Here is a 16,796-nt window from a genome sequence, read left to right on the forward strand (position 1 = left end):
ACAGGTGATGTGAACTGACCCGAACCTGATGTGTCTGGGTCACTGTTGGGTCAGCTTGTTTAATGACCCGAAGCCTCAGCTTTCTTGTTTATTTAACCGGAGAATAATGTTATACATATCTCCCGGGCTTGTGTGAGTTCAAAATGAACCATACATGACAATGTTGAGGGCAGAGCCTGGCATGCCGCCCCTGCCCAGCGCAGACCACCTCACCACAGTTACTTCTCTCCTTGTAATCTCATCACTGCCATTATCGCAGTTGCCCAGCACAATACCCCACACCACAGAGACACATTTTTTTTCTTTTCTGGCCCTGTGGCATGTGGGATCTTAGTACCCTGACTGGGGATCAAACCTGTGCCCCCTGCCTTGGAATGGTGGAGCTTTAACCACTGGACCACTAGGAAAGTCCCACCAAGTAGAAACATTTACTAACCCCCTAGGATGTTCATATTTTAAACTCCTTTAGGCAGAAGATTTCTTGTTCACAGCTATTTCAGTTCCACGTTATGTCGGCTCAGTACCCATGATTTTTTTATGCAAAAGCTCTACAGGAGAAGGAAGCAGGAAGCTTCTGGCCTTTGCAGGGCATCTAGGCCTGGCAAGGTGTTTGCATTAAGTATCCTACAATTTGAGTTTCCTGTTCTGGTATTCAAAGGTTGTAACATCCTCTATGCAAATGAACCAGCCGCTCCCCTGGCTCCTGGCTGCTGGGTGCCCTTCACCCGAGGCGATTTGCAAGAATCAACAGTGAGGCTTGTTGCCGCCTTGCACCTGCCTCATTTGTGTCTGCCCGTACGCTTCACCTTCTTTCCAACTTCCTGTTCTGACCTTCCCATCCAACCACACGGCGCGGGCAGCACATCTGGCTTTATTTTTCCTACAGATAGAGGGTTTAGAGTATTAGGAATCCAGAAAACATGAGCCAAAATTGAATATCTGGGTCATGTTTTATCCTTTTGTCTAGGAATATTTGGGGATTTAGGGTTTGAAGAGAAACCAGTGAAGTTCTTTTACGTTACATGTTCTTGTTTCTAAAGGGCTTCTGAATTTCTGAGACCGTGCAGAAGCTGCTCTTGAACTGGTCATGTATCTTTCAGACCTTATTGGTGTCTGAGTAGCAATACTTTGCTGATCTTAACTCATTCTGTGTTGGTTTTCCAACGTTTAGTTACTTGGAAGCCTAGCTCTCCAGATTACTAGCTGTGTGAAGTTGGGATTGCGGGATGTTCTGAGCTTCTGTGTCCTTGTCTCTAAAATGACAGTGACAGTATGTGGCCTGCAGAGTTGTCTGGACAGAGTGAGATGTCACAGGAGGATGACAGTCGACCATTCATGTTGCTGTGATTTGAGCACCTTCTGTGTTCCAGGTGTTTTAAGCACAGAACTTTTATTTCATCCAGTCCTTCACAGTCTGTGTGCTTAGGTATCATTATTCCCAGGCAACGGACCAGGAGCTCAGAGAGGGTCTGTGACTTGCCCACCATCAGCCAGGGGAGTGACCGTAGTTGTCCTACATAACTGTGGTCCCCTCCTCTTCATGCTAGCAAGTGTAGGGAGCTGGCTTAGAGCAGGAGTTGGCAGACTGTTACCACAGACCGCCTCTGGCCCACAGCTTGTTTTTTACAAATAAAGTTTTATTTATAAACACAACCATGGCCATTTGTGTGCCTGTTGTCTGTGGTTCTTTCTGCACTATTATAGAAGAATTAAATTGTTGTGGCCAAAAGCCTAAAATGTTTGCTCTCTGGTCCTTTAGGGAACATGTGTGCTGTGCATAGGGTGAGGCCTTGATGGTATTCGTGTCCAGAATGCATCCATGTTTCAGTAAAACTGGATCCTGGGAGGTAAAGAATTTTGCCAAGTCTTCTTTCTGATGATTTCATGTTCTTTTTATCATTCTAAGGAGCTTTGGGCCCAGGATCTGAACAAAGTCCGTGAGCGGATGACGAAGTTTATTGACGACACCATGAGGGAAACTGCTGAACCCTTCTTGTTTGTGGATGAGGTGAGTGAGCTCCCTGTCCTGTGCACATTGCTTTTGGGTTCACATCGCTGTCCTCCGAAGTGTATGTTCTAGGCCTCTTCCCTTGGAGGGCTTTGCTGCTAGATGTCCCTAGACCGACTCTCTCAGTCAAGAGCTGTTTTTTCCCCGGTCCTAAACCATCATAGGCTTTGATTTTTCTCCTCCTCTGTTTGATCAGATAGGTGAAATCTTTTCTTTTGCCGCTAGAGGGAGTTGCTGCCAGTGAGCCTTAAACCGTTACAAGCACAGCGCTAGAATTCTGAGGTTTACGTGGCTCTGAATTCCGAGGTTTACGTGGCTCTTGCAAGATGTGGAAAAGGGTTGTGGAAAAGGCTGTGCACTTGGCCCAGCGTGAGGCTGAGGGGCTGATGGGAGCTGGGGAGCGCCCGTCGTCCCATGCAGGGTTGTTCCCAGGAAGCAGAGTGTCACTCAGGCTTCTGTTTCCTTTTTAATGGGGCAGGAACTGGCATGTGAAATTTCCTGCCTTTTAGGTATCATGACCCTGGCAGTGTTCTGTGCCTCACCTCAGATGGTGCGTTTGCAAATGTTCATGGTATTATTGTCCCCAAACACTTGTATATGGGCAGCGTGTACTCTTGTAGTCTCCAGTACCTGAGGATACATACTGAAAAGGAAATCAACTGTATAGGTCAGCGAAGCGTGTGTTCATACAGCCTGTTGCAATCTGAGTTTTCTGCTTTGGCAACTTGGGTAACTGAGGCCAGGGGGGCTGTGTGTTGAATCTTCACGTACCGTCTCCCCGAGCTGACACAGGCCTGTAAGAACCAGTCGCCACCCGTGTGCTGATCCCTCCCTGTGTTTGCGACTCTCCTAGTTCCTCACGTACCTGTTTTCCCGGGAGAACAGCATCTGGGACGAGAAGTATGACGTGGTGGACATGCAGGACATGAACAACCCCTTGTCTCATTACTGGATCTCCTCGTCTCACAACACGTGAGTCTTCCTGCTACCCTGTGGCCCGTCGGGCAGGAGAACGGTGGTACGGAGGGCGCTCCAGGGCACTGCTCCGGCAGAGCGTGTGGGCAGTGGGCAGAGTGCAGGCCCTCGCTGCTCAGACTGGGATATATGGACGCTTCTGGAGGGGAGGGGAGATGCGTCTGTCTTTCCTAGTTGGTGTTGCCGTAGTAGTCCTTTTTTTGTGGCCCTAAGAAGCAAGTTGACAAAGCCAGTTTGCACAATTTGGGCATCTCATTCATAGTTGTTGTTGCTGAGTCTCTAAGTCATGTCCGACTCTTTGTGACCCCAAGGACTGCAACACGCTAGGCTCCCCTGTCCTTCACTATCTCCCTGACTTATGTCCATTGAGTGGGTGATGCCATCCAACCATCTCATCCCCTTCTCCTCCTGCCTTCAATCTTTCCCAGCCTCAGGGTCTTTTCCAGTGAGTCAGCTCTTCGTATCAGGTGGCCAAAGTATTGGAGCTTCACCCTCAGCATCAGTCCTTCCAGTGAATATTCAGGGTTGATTTCCTTTAGGATGGACTGCTTTGTTCTTCTTGCTGTCCAGGGACTCTCAAGAGTCTTCTGCAACACCAGAGTTCGAAAGCATCAGTTCTTTGGTGCTCAGCCTTCTTTATGGTCCAGCTCTCAGGAAGGCAGTTGAATGAGTCACTGGACTGACATTTACTGAGAGCTCACCTTGCGCCAGGCCCTGGGCTTCCATTCCACTGCAGGGGGCACGGGTTCAGTCCCTGGTTGGGGACTAAGATCCCACACGCTGCACAGCAGGGCCAAAAAGTAGGAAAAATGGGGCTGGGCGCAGGATCAGCCCCGGTCCTCCTGCGTTTGGAGGGGGAAAGGGCCTCCTTTGAGTCTTAGCAATGAGCAGGAGTTGGTGCGAGAAGAACAGGTGGCGAGGCGAGGAGGAGGAGGGCTTCAGACACAGGAACAGCACATGCAAATGTGCGGGGGTAGGAGGCACTGAGCGGAGTCTCGTAAGACCAGGGCACAGACCCCGGGAGGGAGGGTGGCCGGAGACGAGGCCCGGAAGAGTCGGCTCGAGTGGAATCTTTGAAGCTGCAGGGGGGCAGTGGGAGCCCCCACTCGTGGCTTTTAGGCCGGAGAGCAGCACACTCATGTGTATCTTTGGGAGCTTGCCCTGATTGAAAAAAAAGAGCAGACAGGAAGGGAGAAAAGGCTCTCATCCTCCGTCTGCTGTATAAGGTGAGAGGGTGGAGGCCTTCGGTCCTGGGCTGTTGGCTGGTACTTTCCCGAGTGTCGGTCCAGACAGGAGTTGGAGAGAAGGCCCTTAGGTTTGTCTCCAGGCATTTTGGAAGACACCTTCCTATTCAGGGGCAAAGGGACTTCATAGTTCTCATCCCTGCCTTTGATTTGAGTACGTGTCTTAGAATGGCGAATTCTGCCAAACCCAGAAGATAGCTGAGCAACACAGACTCTTAAAGGGGGGGTGGGGCATGGGTGGTAAGGAGGAGAATGATAAAAATTGGTCTTTCTGCATCAGCTTTGGTGGACGTAGTTCACAGGGTAGCAAGTTCCATTTGTCCTGTGCCCGGCCTGGGGCCCTGATGTCCGAATGACGGCCCGCCTCTGCCTTGTGTAGCCTGGGGGGCAGCCGTCGGGAGTCGTGGGTTTATCATCGTCCGTCAGTCTCGCTCCTGCCTCCCTTCGACCACGTTTTCCTCGAAAGGACACACGTTCTCCACCCCATCCTTGGGTGTCCAGGATGGTTGCCCTTCACCTCCCGCGACCATAGCCTGAGTCTGAGGCTCCTGACTGTCAGCCACACGACTGCCTGTGTCTGGCCCAGATCCTAACAGGGGGGTCGGGTTGGGGGGGATCTTTCTAGACGGGAAGGACTCAGGGCACTGGGGGCTCAGGCTGAGAAGTCCCCCAGGGGCGCCCTGAGGTGCAGGCCTGCCCCCACACGGCCCCTCTTCCCGCAGGTACCTCACGGGGGACCAGCTGCGGAGCGAGTCGTCCACGGAGGCCTACATCCGCTGCCTGCGGTTGGGCTGCCGCTGCATCGAGCGTGAGTGCCCGCCCGCCGGACGCTTCGCGTGGGGGCCCGATGGTGGGGGTGGGCGGGGCAGCCTGGGGGCCGAGCCAGGCGCCCTCAGCATCTGGGGTGAGCGAGGCGGCCCCCACCAGCCGGGGGCTTTCCCCCGAAGACGGGGTCCCCCGCGACAAGGAGGGACGTTGGGCCTGGCCAGGTCGGAGCCACAGCACCTTGGGCAGTGGTCTTCTTGTCCGCAAGGCGTCCAGATACAGCGGAGGGGCTGGGAGGCCCGTGGCAAAGATGGTCTTCCTGTCCTGCCGTCCCTCGGGGCTGTTGTTAGAGGCAGGAGGGCGCCCTGCGCGGTTCAGCAGGGGTCCCTGAGCGCCTGTGCCCAGGTGCCCGCAGCTGCCCCACAGAGACGACTCCAGGCCCCCGGGCGTGGCTGGGAGCGGGTGCTTCCTCCTGACCCCCCAGCCTGCCTCAGTGCCAGAGGCTCATGACTGTGCCAGGCTGATGAAGGGCCCAGAGCACCGATGTCGGCTCCAGTTTAATCAGAAGCATTCATCAGGGTATCAGACCTTAACGGCAATTCCTCCTACAGAGTGCTGCCTAATTTATGCCTTTTTCCCTGTTAGGGAAAAAGCAAATGTGAAAAAAATTTAGTTTGAAACTGTCAGCTCCTGTCTCCTCTGGGGGTTAAAAATATAGAGGCTGTTCACCTTCTACGTAACCTAGTTCTGTCTGAACATTTCACCATGAATCTCAAAAAATAAATCACTGCCCTGTAATGTTCCCTCTAGCAGAGAAAGCAAGCCAGGGTTTAGACTAGTCAAATCAGAAGATAAAACGCACGATGAATCTCTGTTAAAAAAATTTGGACTAGTGTCTTTTGGACAAATGTGTGGCATTACAAAGGGACCTTTAATTAGACCACCCAGTCTTCCTGTAATGACGCAGGTGACATGTGCACGCAGGTGAGATGTGTCCTCAGGCTGGTGGCCCCGATCTGGCCAGGTCTGACCCCAGTATCCAGGTGATGGAGCCGGCGCTGGGGCGGGGGCTGGGGCACTGCCGTCACCAGGCAGCGTGGCACCTCCAGTGGACTGGGGGTGGAGGGGACGGGCGGGAGCTCAGGGCGCCCGGTTCTGCCCACAGTGGACTGCTGGGACGGGCCCGACGGCAAGCCCATCATCTACCACGGCTGGACGAGGACCACCAAGATCAAGTTTGACGACGTTGTGCAGGCCATCAAAGACCACGCCTTTGTCACCTCCAGGTCGGCGGCGGATTTCCTGGTGGTTTACCTTCAAGGGGAGGTCCCTGGGGTTGGGTGGACCGACACAGGCATACTCCCCACCCCCCTGCACACCCCACATAGACACACACACATTCTCAACCTCCTAGACATGCCCCACATACACAGAAATATACACATAGTGCCCACCCCCAGACACCCCACATAGACGCACACATATACACATACTCCCCACCTCCCAGAAACACCCCATATAGACACACACACGCATATATATACTCCCCACCCTCCAGACACCCCACATAGACACACAGACTTACTCCCTACCCCTGACACACCCCACATAGACACACACACACACTCCCCACCTCCCAGACACACCCCATATAGACACACACACATACATTCTCAACCTCCTAGACATGCCCCACATACACACAGAAATATACACATAGTGCCCACCTCCAGACACCCCACATAGACACACACACACACACATATATACACTCCCTACCCTCCAGACACCCCACATAGACACACACACACACACACATATATATACTCCCCACCCTCCAGACACCCCACATAGACACACAGACTTACTCCCTACCCCTGACACACCCCACGTAGACACACACACACACACACACACACACACACACTCCCCACCTCCCAGACACACCCCACATAGACACACATATATACACATACTCCCCACCCCTCAGACACCCCACATAGATACACAGACTTACTCCCTATCCCCTGACACACCCCACATAGACACACACACACTCCCCACCACCCCAGACACACCCCACTGCATACATACACACATACACACATGCATACTCCCCACTACCCCAGACAGACAGACAGACAGACAGATACACACACACACACACACACACACACACACTTCCCACCACACCAGACTCACCTCACCTCAGACACATACACACACACACGTGCATACTCCCCACCCCCCAGACACACACTCCCCACCACCCCAGATGCACCCCACACAGACACACAGACACAGGAACAGATACTCTTCCCCAACAAATACACACAGACACTCCCTTCCCCCTAGTGCACACACTTATACACACACACACTACACATAGATTCTCACAGAGATACACCCCCTACATAAACACCTGTAACACACATAGACACACACAAAGACATAGGCTGAGTAGACACTCCACCACAGATACCCCTCCAGCAGACACAGACACACCCCCACCCCACACACACCCAGACATATACTCTCCACACACATACACTGACACCCCTTTTCCCCAACACACACACACAAACACACAGGCACCCCTTTCCCCCAACACACAGACACACACTGATGCCCCTTTCCCCCAGCACACACACACAAACACACAGACACCCCTTTCCCCCAACACACACACACATACACACTGATGCCCCTTTCCCCCAACACACACACACACACTGATGCCCCCTTTCCCCCAACACACGCAAACACACACTGACACCCCTTTCCCCCAACACACACATACACACACTGACACCTCTTTCTCCCAACACACACACACACAGTCACAGCTGACACCCCTTTCCCCCAACACACACACACAAACACACAGACACCCCTTTCCCCAACACACACACAAACACATACACACTGATGCCCCTTTCCCCCAACACACACAAACACACACTGACCCCCGTTTTCCCCAACACACACACACACACTGACGCCCCCTTTCTCCCAGCACACACACACACACTGATGCCCCTTTCCACCAACACACACAAACACACTGATGTCCCCTTTCCCCAACACACACACAGACACAAACTGATGCCCCCTTTCCCCCAGCACACACACACACACACACACACACACTGACACCCCTTTCCCCCAACACACACACAGACACACACTGACGCCCCCTTTCCCTGAGCACACACACACAAACACACAGACATCCCTTTCCCCCAACACACACACATACACACACTGACACCCCTTTCCCCCAACACACACACAAACACACTGACGCCCCTTTCCCCCAACACACACAAACACACAGACACCCCTTTCCCCCAACACACACACATACACACTGACGCCCCTTTCTCCCAACACACACACACACACAGATACCCCTTTCCCCCAACACACACAAACACACAGACACCTCTTTTCCCCAACACACACGCACATACATACTGATGCCCCTTTCCCCCAACACACACAAACACACACTGACGCCCCCTTTCCCCAGCACACACACACACACACACACTGACACCCCTTTCCCCAGCACACACACAGACACACACACACACACACACACACACCCCTTTCCCCAGCACACACACAGACACACACTGACGCCCCTTTCCCCAGCACGCATACAGACACACACACAGACACACACACCCCTTTCCCCAGCACACACACACACACACACACACACACACACACTGACGCCCCTTTCCCCAGCACACACACAGACACACACACCCCTTTCCCCAGCACACACACACACACACACACAGATGCCCCTTTCCCCAGCACACACACACACACACACACACACACACAGACACACACACTGACGCCCCTTTCCCCAGCACACACACAGACACACACACAGACACACACACCCCTTTCCCCAGCACACACACACATACGCACACACACACACACACACATACACACTGACGCCCCTTTCCCCAGCACACACACACACATACACACTGACGCCCCTTTCCCCAGCACACACACACACACACACACACACACACACACTGACGCCCCTTTCCCCAGCACACACACACACACACACACACCCCTTTCCCCAGCACACACACACATACACACTGACGCCCCTTTCCCCAGCACACACACACACACACAGATGCCCCTTTCCCCAGCGCGCGCGCACACACACACACACACACACACCCCTTTCCCCAGCACACACACACACACACACACACACGCACACACACACACACCCGCACACACACACACACACACACACACCCGCACACACACACACACCCTGACCCCGGCCGCCTTGCTGACCCCGGCCGCCTGCCCGCCCGCAGCTTCCCCGTGATCCTGTCCATCGAGGAGCACTGCTGTGTGGAGCAGCAGCGCCACATGGCCAGGGTGTTCAAGGAGGTGTTTGGAGACCTGCTGCTGACCAAACCCAAGGAGGCCAGTGCCGACCAGCTGCCGTCGCCCAGCCAGCTGCGCGGGAAGATCATCATCAAGGTAGTGGCTCGGGGCGTCTCGCGCGCGGGGGCTGGGGCCCGGGCTCGCCATTCTCCTCCCTAACTCCACAGCTGACCCGGGCAAGGTCACTTAACCTCCCAGCGCCTCTGCGTCCTTGCTGTCTGGGGGCTACGATAGAACCCACACCGTCAGTGTGCCGTGAGTACAATGTGAAAGGGTGTGTGCAGAGTGCGTGGAACCGCCCCGCCCCCCAGCAGAGCCCCGGGCGCATTCACTCAGTGCCACTCACTCGCTTCTGGGCAGCTCTTCACCACGCCCCTCTCTGTCAGGCCGTCGCCATGTGCTGGGGTTGTTCCAGTGAGACCCAGGCTCCGTCCTTGCCCTTGGGAGCTCCCAGGGTAGCTCGGGAGGTGGACTGGAGGGGGACAGCTGCCCCCAAAGGACTGTGTGCTCCGGGGGTGCTGTGGGAGGGGGATGAGTGACAGCCAGCAGCACCATGGAGAGGGTGACATTTGGGTCAGGAGACCCGATGGACAGTGGCTTAAAGCACGGCAGTTCAAGCCCCGTGTGCAGGAGAGTGGACTCTGGTCCACGAGGTTGTTCAGGGACCCAGGATCCTCTCCCCTTGTTCAGTGCTCTCCCAGGGAAGAGGTTTTCAGGTGAGGGCCTGCAGAGCCCCCAAGAGCCCACAGGTAGAATTCGGGGGGACGGCACGGTGGCATGTGAACTTGGGGCAGAAATGTTGCCTCTTTGTTAACATGTAAGCAAAACTTAACCTCTCCTCCCATCATCAGTATTGGCAACAAGCCACGTGGGGCTTTGTCACCAGCAGAAATCATGGATATTTTCACATCACATTTGCAGTTGTTGCAAACATCTCAAAGTGTGCTCATCGTGACTTTGAAATTATGATGGTTCTTAGATCTGCCTCTAGATGTTATATGAGGTGTTAATAAAGAGGCATGTCTGATAGTATGTTACAAGGATTTTTATCTACTGCCTTAATAGTTGTATTTCAGTATCGTTGGTTTCTTTTATAATTCTATGCATTATGAATGTTGTTCTGAGGAAAGGATCTGTACTCTTCCCCAGACTTCAGAGCTGGGGTTCATAGCACAGAACTGGCCAAGCCTGCCTTAGGGCGCCATCCTTGTGTGGTTGATGCTGGGTCACAGGCACGTGGAGATCCGGCTCACAGAAAGGGGAACACAAGGGGTCCAGGGCGAGGGATGCCTGGTAGGCAGGCGGGACGTCAGTGGGACAGGCCCGGCCTCTCCTTTCCTGGCCTGAGAACTTAGTCACGTGACCACCCCACCTGCAGGGGCACTGATACTAGCAGGGAAGCATCGGTGGAAGAAGCGACGTGGATTTCGGTGACAGCCAGCAGGTCCATGGGAAGGACGGACAGGGGTTTACCAGGCAGAGAAGGGGGAAGGTTTGGGGTGGGTGCTGCACGTGGTGTGTTCCCTAGATTGTCACTGGGCCACGAAGACTCACTGGGGACATTCCCTACATGTTGGGAGGTCACAGTCTGGTGGGGAGACCAACCTCTAAGCGGAGGAGAACCGAGCAGTGAGGGGGCTTCGGCCAAGCCCCATCCAGAGGGGAGGACCCTGGTGTGCCCTCGGGTCAGAGCAGTAGCATATTTGGAGGAATTGGCTGAGATTTTGGGGTAGATTTCTCTGAGAAGTTCAGGGAAGCTTCTAGCATTCCAGTAGAATGAGAGGCAGAGGGGGCTTGGCCGGGGAGCGTCCACGACTTCTCAGGTTTGGTCGGTGATTCTTCAGGGGGCCTCATTGCCTCTCTCCACAACTTCCCCCTGTGTCCATTAGGACAGCTCTCTGCGTGTCCCCAGGGATTTCTCGGCTCTCGTTCCACGGTGTGAAGTAGCACACACCCCTTTAGGAGCAGTCATGGGCTCACCTGTGCTACCTCGTGGCTCACTGCTCTCAACTGCAAGGAAAGGGGGTGGAAATACCGTCTGTGACCCAATCAGTGAGTGCTGCACACTGGGCTGGTTCACACTTACAGATGGTACTCCATCTCATGACAGCCCGCAGAACGGGTCATCCGGGCCCCCGGCCCCCTCGACAGGGGAGGCCACAGGTGCAGAGGTTGACTCGGCGGAGGTTGCACGGTTCCTGCCAAAGATGTCACTCGGGGCTGTTAAAATGGGACGTTCATGTCCTGCCACGGCATGTGTCCCGTTTGCCCACTGTCTTACGGGACCCTGCAGGACTCTGTCACCCCCATTTTACAGGGGAGGTTACTGAGACAGATTGTCATGCAGCCAAGGCTACCCAGTGAGGAAGGCGGTGGGCCCTGAGTTCACGCCCGGGTCTGACTCCCCATCCAGAGTCTCCTCCACCAGGCCGCCGCTTCCCAAGGCTTGTGCGTGTGATGTGGGTGGTTAGCACTCGCCCAGGTGGATGTCTTCATGCTCGCCCTCTTCGTCTTGCCAGTGGACACGAAGGTTTCAGAGCAGCGTGGCCACCTGCCCTGGGTCACACAGCTGATAAGGCAGCAGCAGGGCTGTTTGCACCCAGGTCTTCTCAGCCTACCTCCCCAGTGTGCCCGCCCCTGCCCTGCACAGCCTGTGCCCATGGACGCATCCTGGCCTCGCCTTTCCCTCTGTGCGCTGGAGAATTTGGGCGCGTCGTTGATTCACTGAATATTTATCAAGCAATCACTATGTGCTAAACTAGCTCAGGAAATTCAACAGGGAACAAAACAAAGTTCCTGCCCTCATGGGGCTTATATTCTAGCAGGGAAGACAGAGGATAGTTAGATACGTAGCTACACACAGGGCTCAAGAGTACGAAGGTTAGCGAAAGAGTATGAGGATTAATTATATCCAGCGGCTTGAGAGTGACAGGGGTGGGAAAGGGGCGTGGGCAATTTCATGCCACGTAGACAAGGGAAGCGCCTCTGGGGCGGTGACGCCAGGTGCAGAGCTGAAGGTGGAGACAGAGAAGCCGGGCAGAGAGAACCAGCAGCGCAAAGGCCCGAGGCGGGACGGTGCAGGCGGATGCTGCGCTGACGGGGGTGGAGGTCTGCTGGCCCCACGATCCTGACTCTGGGGCTCAGGAAGACAGGCTCTGTGTGTTCCTCCCCTCAGCATAAGAAGCTGGGCCCCCGCGGTGACGTGGACGTCAACATGGAGGACAAGAAGGACGAGCACAAGCAGCAGGGCGAACTGCACATGTGGGACCCCATCGACCAGGTGCGGCCCCTCGCGCCCCGCCCTCCCGCCGGCCGCGCCCCGCCCTCCCGCCGGCCGCGCCCCGCCCTCCCGCCGGCCGCGCCCCGCCCTCCCGCCGGCCGCGCCCCGCCCTCCGCCGGCCGCGCCCCGCCCTCCCGCCGGCCGCGCCCCGCCCTCCCGCCGGCCGCGCCCCGCCCTCCCGCCGGCCGCGCCCCGCCCTCCCGCCGGCCGCGCCCCGCCCTCCCGCCGGCCGCGCCCCGCCCTCCCGCCGGCCGCGGCCGCAGCGCGTTCGAAGTGAATTGGCCGTTTTAGGAGACTGTGTTTTTCTTTGGCCTTATGAATGTTTCATTTTGAAATAATTTTATATTCAGTGTAACATACTATAGATTCTGAGGCAGAAATGTAGACAGACAGACAGAGAGACACACACACAGACACACACAGAGTCGTCATACATCCTTCACCCGGTACACACACACACACACACACACACACACACACACACACACACTTGTCATACATCCTTCAGCCAGTTTCCCCAAATAATAACATCCTCTGTGACCAGAGTGTAATTGTCATAATCAGGAAGTGGAACACAAGCTACATTACTATGGACTAATTTATGGGCCGTATTCCAGTCTGTCCACTGATGTCCTTTTTCTGGTCTAAGGGATGCAATAATGCAATTGGTTGTCCTAACTCCTTAGTATCCTCCAACCTGAGACAGTTCCACTGGGAACATTTTCATTATTATTGTTGGCTGTGCCACACGGCTTGCAGGATCTCAGTTCCCCGATCAGGAGTTGAACCCAGGTCCCCTGCGTGGAAGCATGAAGTTCTAACCACTGGACTGCCTGGGAATTCCCAAAGTAACATTGTTTTTTGATAAAAATGGGGCGTTTTGAATGTTAATGCCACTTCTCATATCCCTTAACCAAACATGACAATCCATTTGAGTAGGTATTGATCAAATGATCGATTGAAGTATATAATTGATATACAGTGTTGTATTAGTTTCAGGTGTATAGCAAAGTGATTATTATAGATTTTATATAAACATGTAATATTTGTTTTCCTGCAAATATTTGAGTATTTTTTACATGTCCTTATAGCCTAGAAATAAACCTTAAAAATGGTTAAATAAAGAATTAAGTCATATTTAAAAGTTGAAGAAAGGGTCTCTAGACAGACTGGCTGAGAAATCGTGAAAGTTTTAAAAGGAAGATGAAATAGAAAAAGACAGTCATGAAGACACACACAGAGAAAACAATCCCATCATTCATAAAAGGCTTGAAATTAAGTGAATATGATACTGCCTTGTGTCTACTTATAGACATACTGAATAAAGAAGTCCTCAAAATGCTAAAGAACCCCAGAATAATAGGTGTTTTAAAGGAAACATCTCACAGGGGCTTGAGGTCAGTGAAACCACCATAAATGGCTACAAACATGGGAAAGGCAAGTCCCCAGGGTGACGCCAGGCAGGAGCCTTGGGCCTCAGAGTTGATGGAGCAGAGATCTGGGGGGAAACCTAATGCTGATCTTACTTTGTAGAAATGGACTCGGCACTACTGTGCCATTGCTGATGCCAAGCTGTCCTTCAGCGATGACATTGAACAGACTGTAGAAGAGGAGCTGCCCCTGGTAGGTGGAGACCTCCTATACTGCTCCTCTCATCCGGTTCAGGCCTGGACATGCTCGGCCCATCCATGCAGCTGCCTCTTTGGGTACCAAGGCTTGCCTGGCTCTCCTCTGATTGGTTGGTTGGCCCATGTGCTTAGCCAATGAGGCTTAAGAGTCTTTCCTGCCCTCTGAAAGGCTTGATTGGCCTGTGCTACCTGGGGAGAATGAGGACATTTGGATGCTCCGTTCAGCCCCATTTCCTGCCCTCTGCCCCGGGGCTGCTGACCATCCTTGGTGCTGTTCCTTGAGTGCAGCCCTGAGGGGATTGTAGCTTTCAGACTTCCTGTATGATAGAGTTGAGGCTGTACTGGGCCATGACTCAAGAGGCCACCACAAATGGGGGCTGTCAGGAGTAGGTGGCTGGCCGGGGGAGGGCAGTGGAGGCTGGCTTCCCAGACCTCTTGGGGTGAAGGCAAGCTGAGGCCATCCTTGGTCTGTTATCCAATCCCCTGAAGCAGCATGCACAGATGGACTGGTCTGGTGATGCTTGTCCTGGTTTTCAGAAGCCTCTCCTCTCTTTGTGGCCCAGGATATACCCCCCACAGAGCTGCATTTTGGGGAGAAGTGGTTCCACAAGAAGGTGGAGAAGAGGACGAGTGCCGAGAAGCTGCTGCAGGAATACTGCGCCGAGACAGGGGGCAAGGATGGGACCTTCTTGGTGCGGGAGAGTGAGACCTTCCCCAACGACTACACCCTGTCCTTCTGGTAATGCCCCTCTGTCCAGGCCATGCCTGCCTGCTCCCCACAGCTGGTGGGATCGAGGGGCCATGTGGCAAGTGGTACCAGCTGAGGCTGGATTTGGGTGGAGCTGGGCTAGAAACCGAGGCTTCCCTGGTGACTCAGTGGTAAAGAATCCGCCTACAGTGCAGAGCCACAGAAGACACAGGTTTGATCCCTGGGTTGGGAAGATCCCCTGGAGAAGGGAATGGCTACCCACTCCAGTACTCTTGCCTGGGAAATTCCATGGACAGAGGAGCCTGGTGGGCTGCATAGGGTCGCAAAGAGTCGGACACAACTGAAGTGGCTTAGCATGCACGCATGGGCTAGAAACCCAGACTTCATTTAGTGAGTTTTATGGGGCAAGACTTGGGTTGAATGAGGCCCCCGAAACATAGTCATCAACATTAATGATATTTCAGTGCAATATCAGATATTATAAAGTAACCTTACAGAACTGTGGTGAGGCTATAGTGAGCTCATCTACATTAATTCATTAAAATATACTTATTTTAAGGGTACTTGCTCAGTGCTAGGCACCGTGACTTAGCATTGACCAGGCAGACATGGTCCCTGTCCTCTTGGAAATTAGGGTCTGAGAATGGAGATGGACAGTGAAAAAGGAATCACACAAATAATGCATAATTCTAGTGGTGACAAGTGCAATGGAAAAAATGCAGGACGTTATGAACGTCAGTGAGAGCGGGATCTGGTGTGATGTTGGGAGAAAAATCAGGGAAGGCTTCCTGAAAGAAGTGGTATTTAAATTGAGACCTGAAGGATAAAAGTTCTAATAGTAACAACATACAGATAATAGTGAGAGCTAACACCTGTAAGATGCTTACCATGTAACAGGCAGCATTCCAGGCACATTCTGTGTGTGTGTGTGATCTTGTTTCATCCTCAGGATATCTCTGTGAGGCAGATACTGCCATTATCCTTGCTGGACCACTAGGATCGTAATAGGGAGGCTCAAAGGGGACAAGTCACTTGTTCAAGGTCACTTAGCTCATCAGTGGCAGAGTCAGGATTGGAACCCAGGCTGTCTGGCTCCAGAGGAGCAGTTATATAGGTAAAGGGGACAGCAGGCAGAGGAAGTCGGTGGAATGTTCTGGAATCCAGGCTCAAGGAGTAGCTTGTGTGGAAGCCCTGGTGGGTTCAAAGAGCAGAGGGAGGCCTGTGTGGCCACACACAGCGTCCACCCTGGGGGCCGCGGCTGCAGCTCTGGCCTGTGTCCTCTGCTGCCCTGGGCGCAGGAGGAGCCCCCTGGGCTGGCTTTGACGGGGTCCCTCTCCCCGCAGGCGGTCGGGCCGCGTGCAGCACTGCCGGATCCGCTCCACCATGGAGGGCGGGACCATGAAGTACTACCTGACCGACAACCTCATGTTCACCAGCATCTACGCCCTCATTCAGCACTACCGCGAGACACACCTGCGCTGCGCCGAGTTCGAGCTCCGGCTGACCGACCCCGTGCCCAACCCCAACCCGCACGAGTCCAAGCCGTATGTGTGCCCGTGGTCTGGGGGCGCGAGTCGGAAATGCCAGCCTTGTGGGTGGGCTGCGGCCCGCGTTTGCATGAGGCTCCTCACCTGGGCCCACCAGGGTCTCTCTAGGTTCCCCGGGACGGCCGCTGTCTAGAAGCCTGCTGCCCGTTCCTCCTGCCTCTCCCTCCGCCGCTCCCATCCTTTCTTCTTCTTCGTCTTCAGAG

The 16,796-nt window shown here is 54.1% G+C and overlaps 1 protein-coding gene across 1 annotated transcript in view; it reads left to right on the forward strand.

Annotated features, from left to right (window-relative positions):
- The window catches only part of PLCG2 (phospholipase C gamma 2), a 157,704-nt gene that overhangs the window by 93,286 nt on the left and 47,622 nt on the right, over window positions 1-16,796 (forward strand). Inside the window, exons 10-18 of the mRNA XM_018061765.1 lie at window positions 1,907-2,008; window positions 2,862-2,980; window positions 4,950-5,035; window positions 6,158-6,278; window positions 9,357-9,525; window positions 12,605-12,709; window positions 14,243-14,332; window positions 14,901-15,076; window positions 16,390-16,590. Coding sequence (XP_017917254.1) covers window positions 1,907-2,008; window positions 2,862-2,980; window positions 4,950-5,035; window positions 6,158-6,278; window positions 9,357-9,525; window positions 12,605-12,709; window positions 14,243-14,332; window positions 14,901-15,076; window positions 16,390-16,590 — 1,169 coding nt within the window. The remainder of the gene's footprint in view (window positions 1-1,906; window positions 2,009-2,861; window positions 2,981-4,949; window positions 5,036-6,157; window positions 6,279-9,356; window positions 9,526-12,604; window positions 12,710-14,242; window positions 14,333-14,900; window positions 15,077-16,389; window positions 16,591-16,796) is intronic.

Source organism: Capra hircus, chromosome 18 (genome assembly GCF_001704415.2).
Source record: "Capra hircus breed San Clemente chromosome 18, ASM170441v1, whole genome shotgun sequence".
In the NCBI taxonomy this organism is placed as follows: Eukaryota; Metazoa; Chordata; class Mammalia; order Artiodactyla; family Bovidae; genus Capra; species Capra hircus.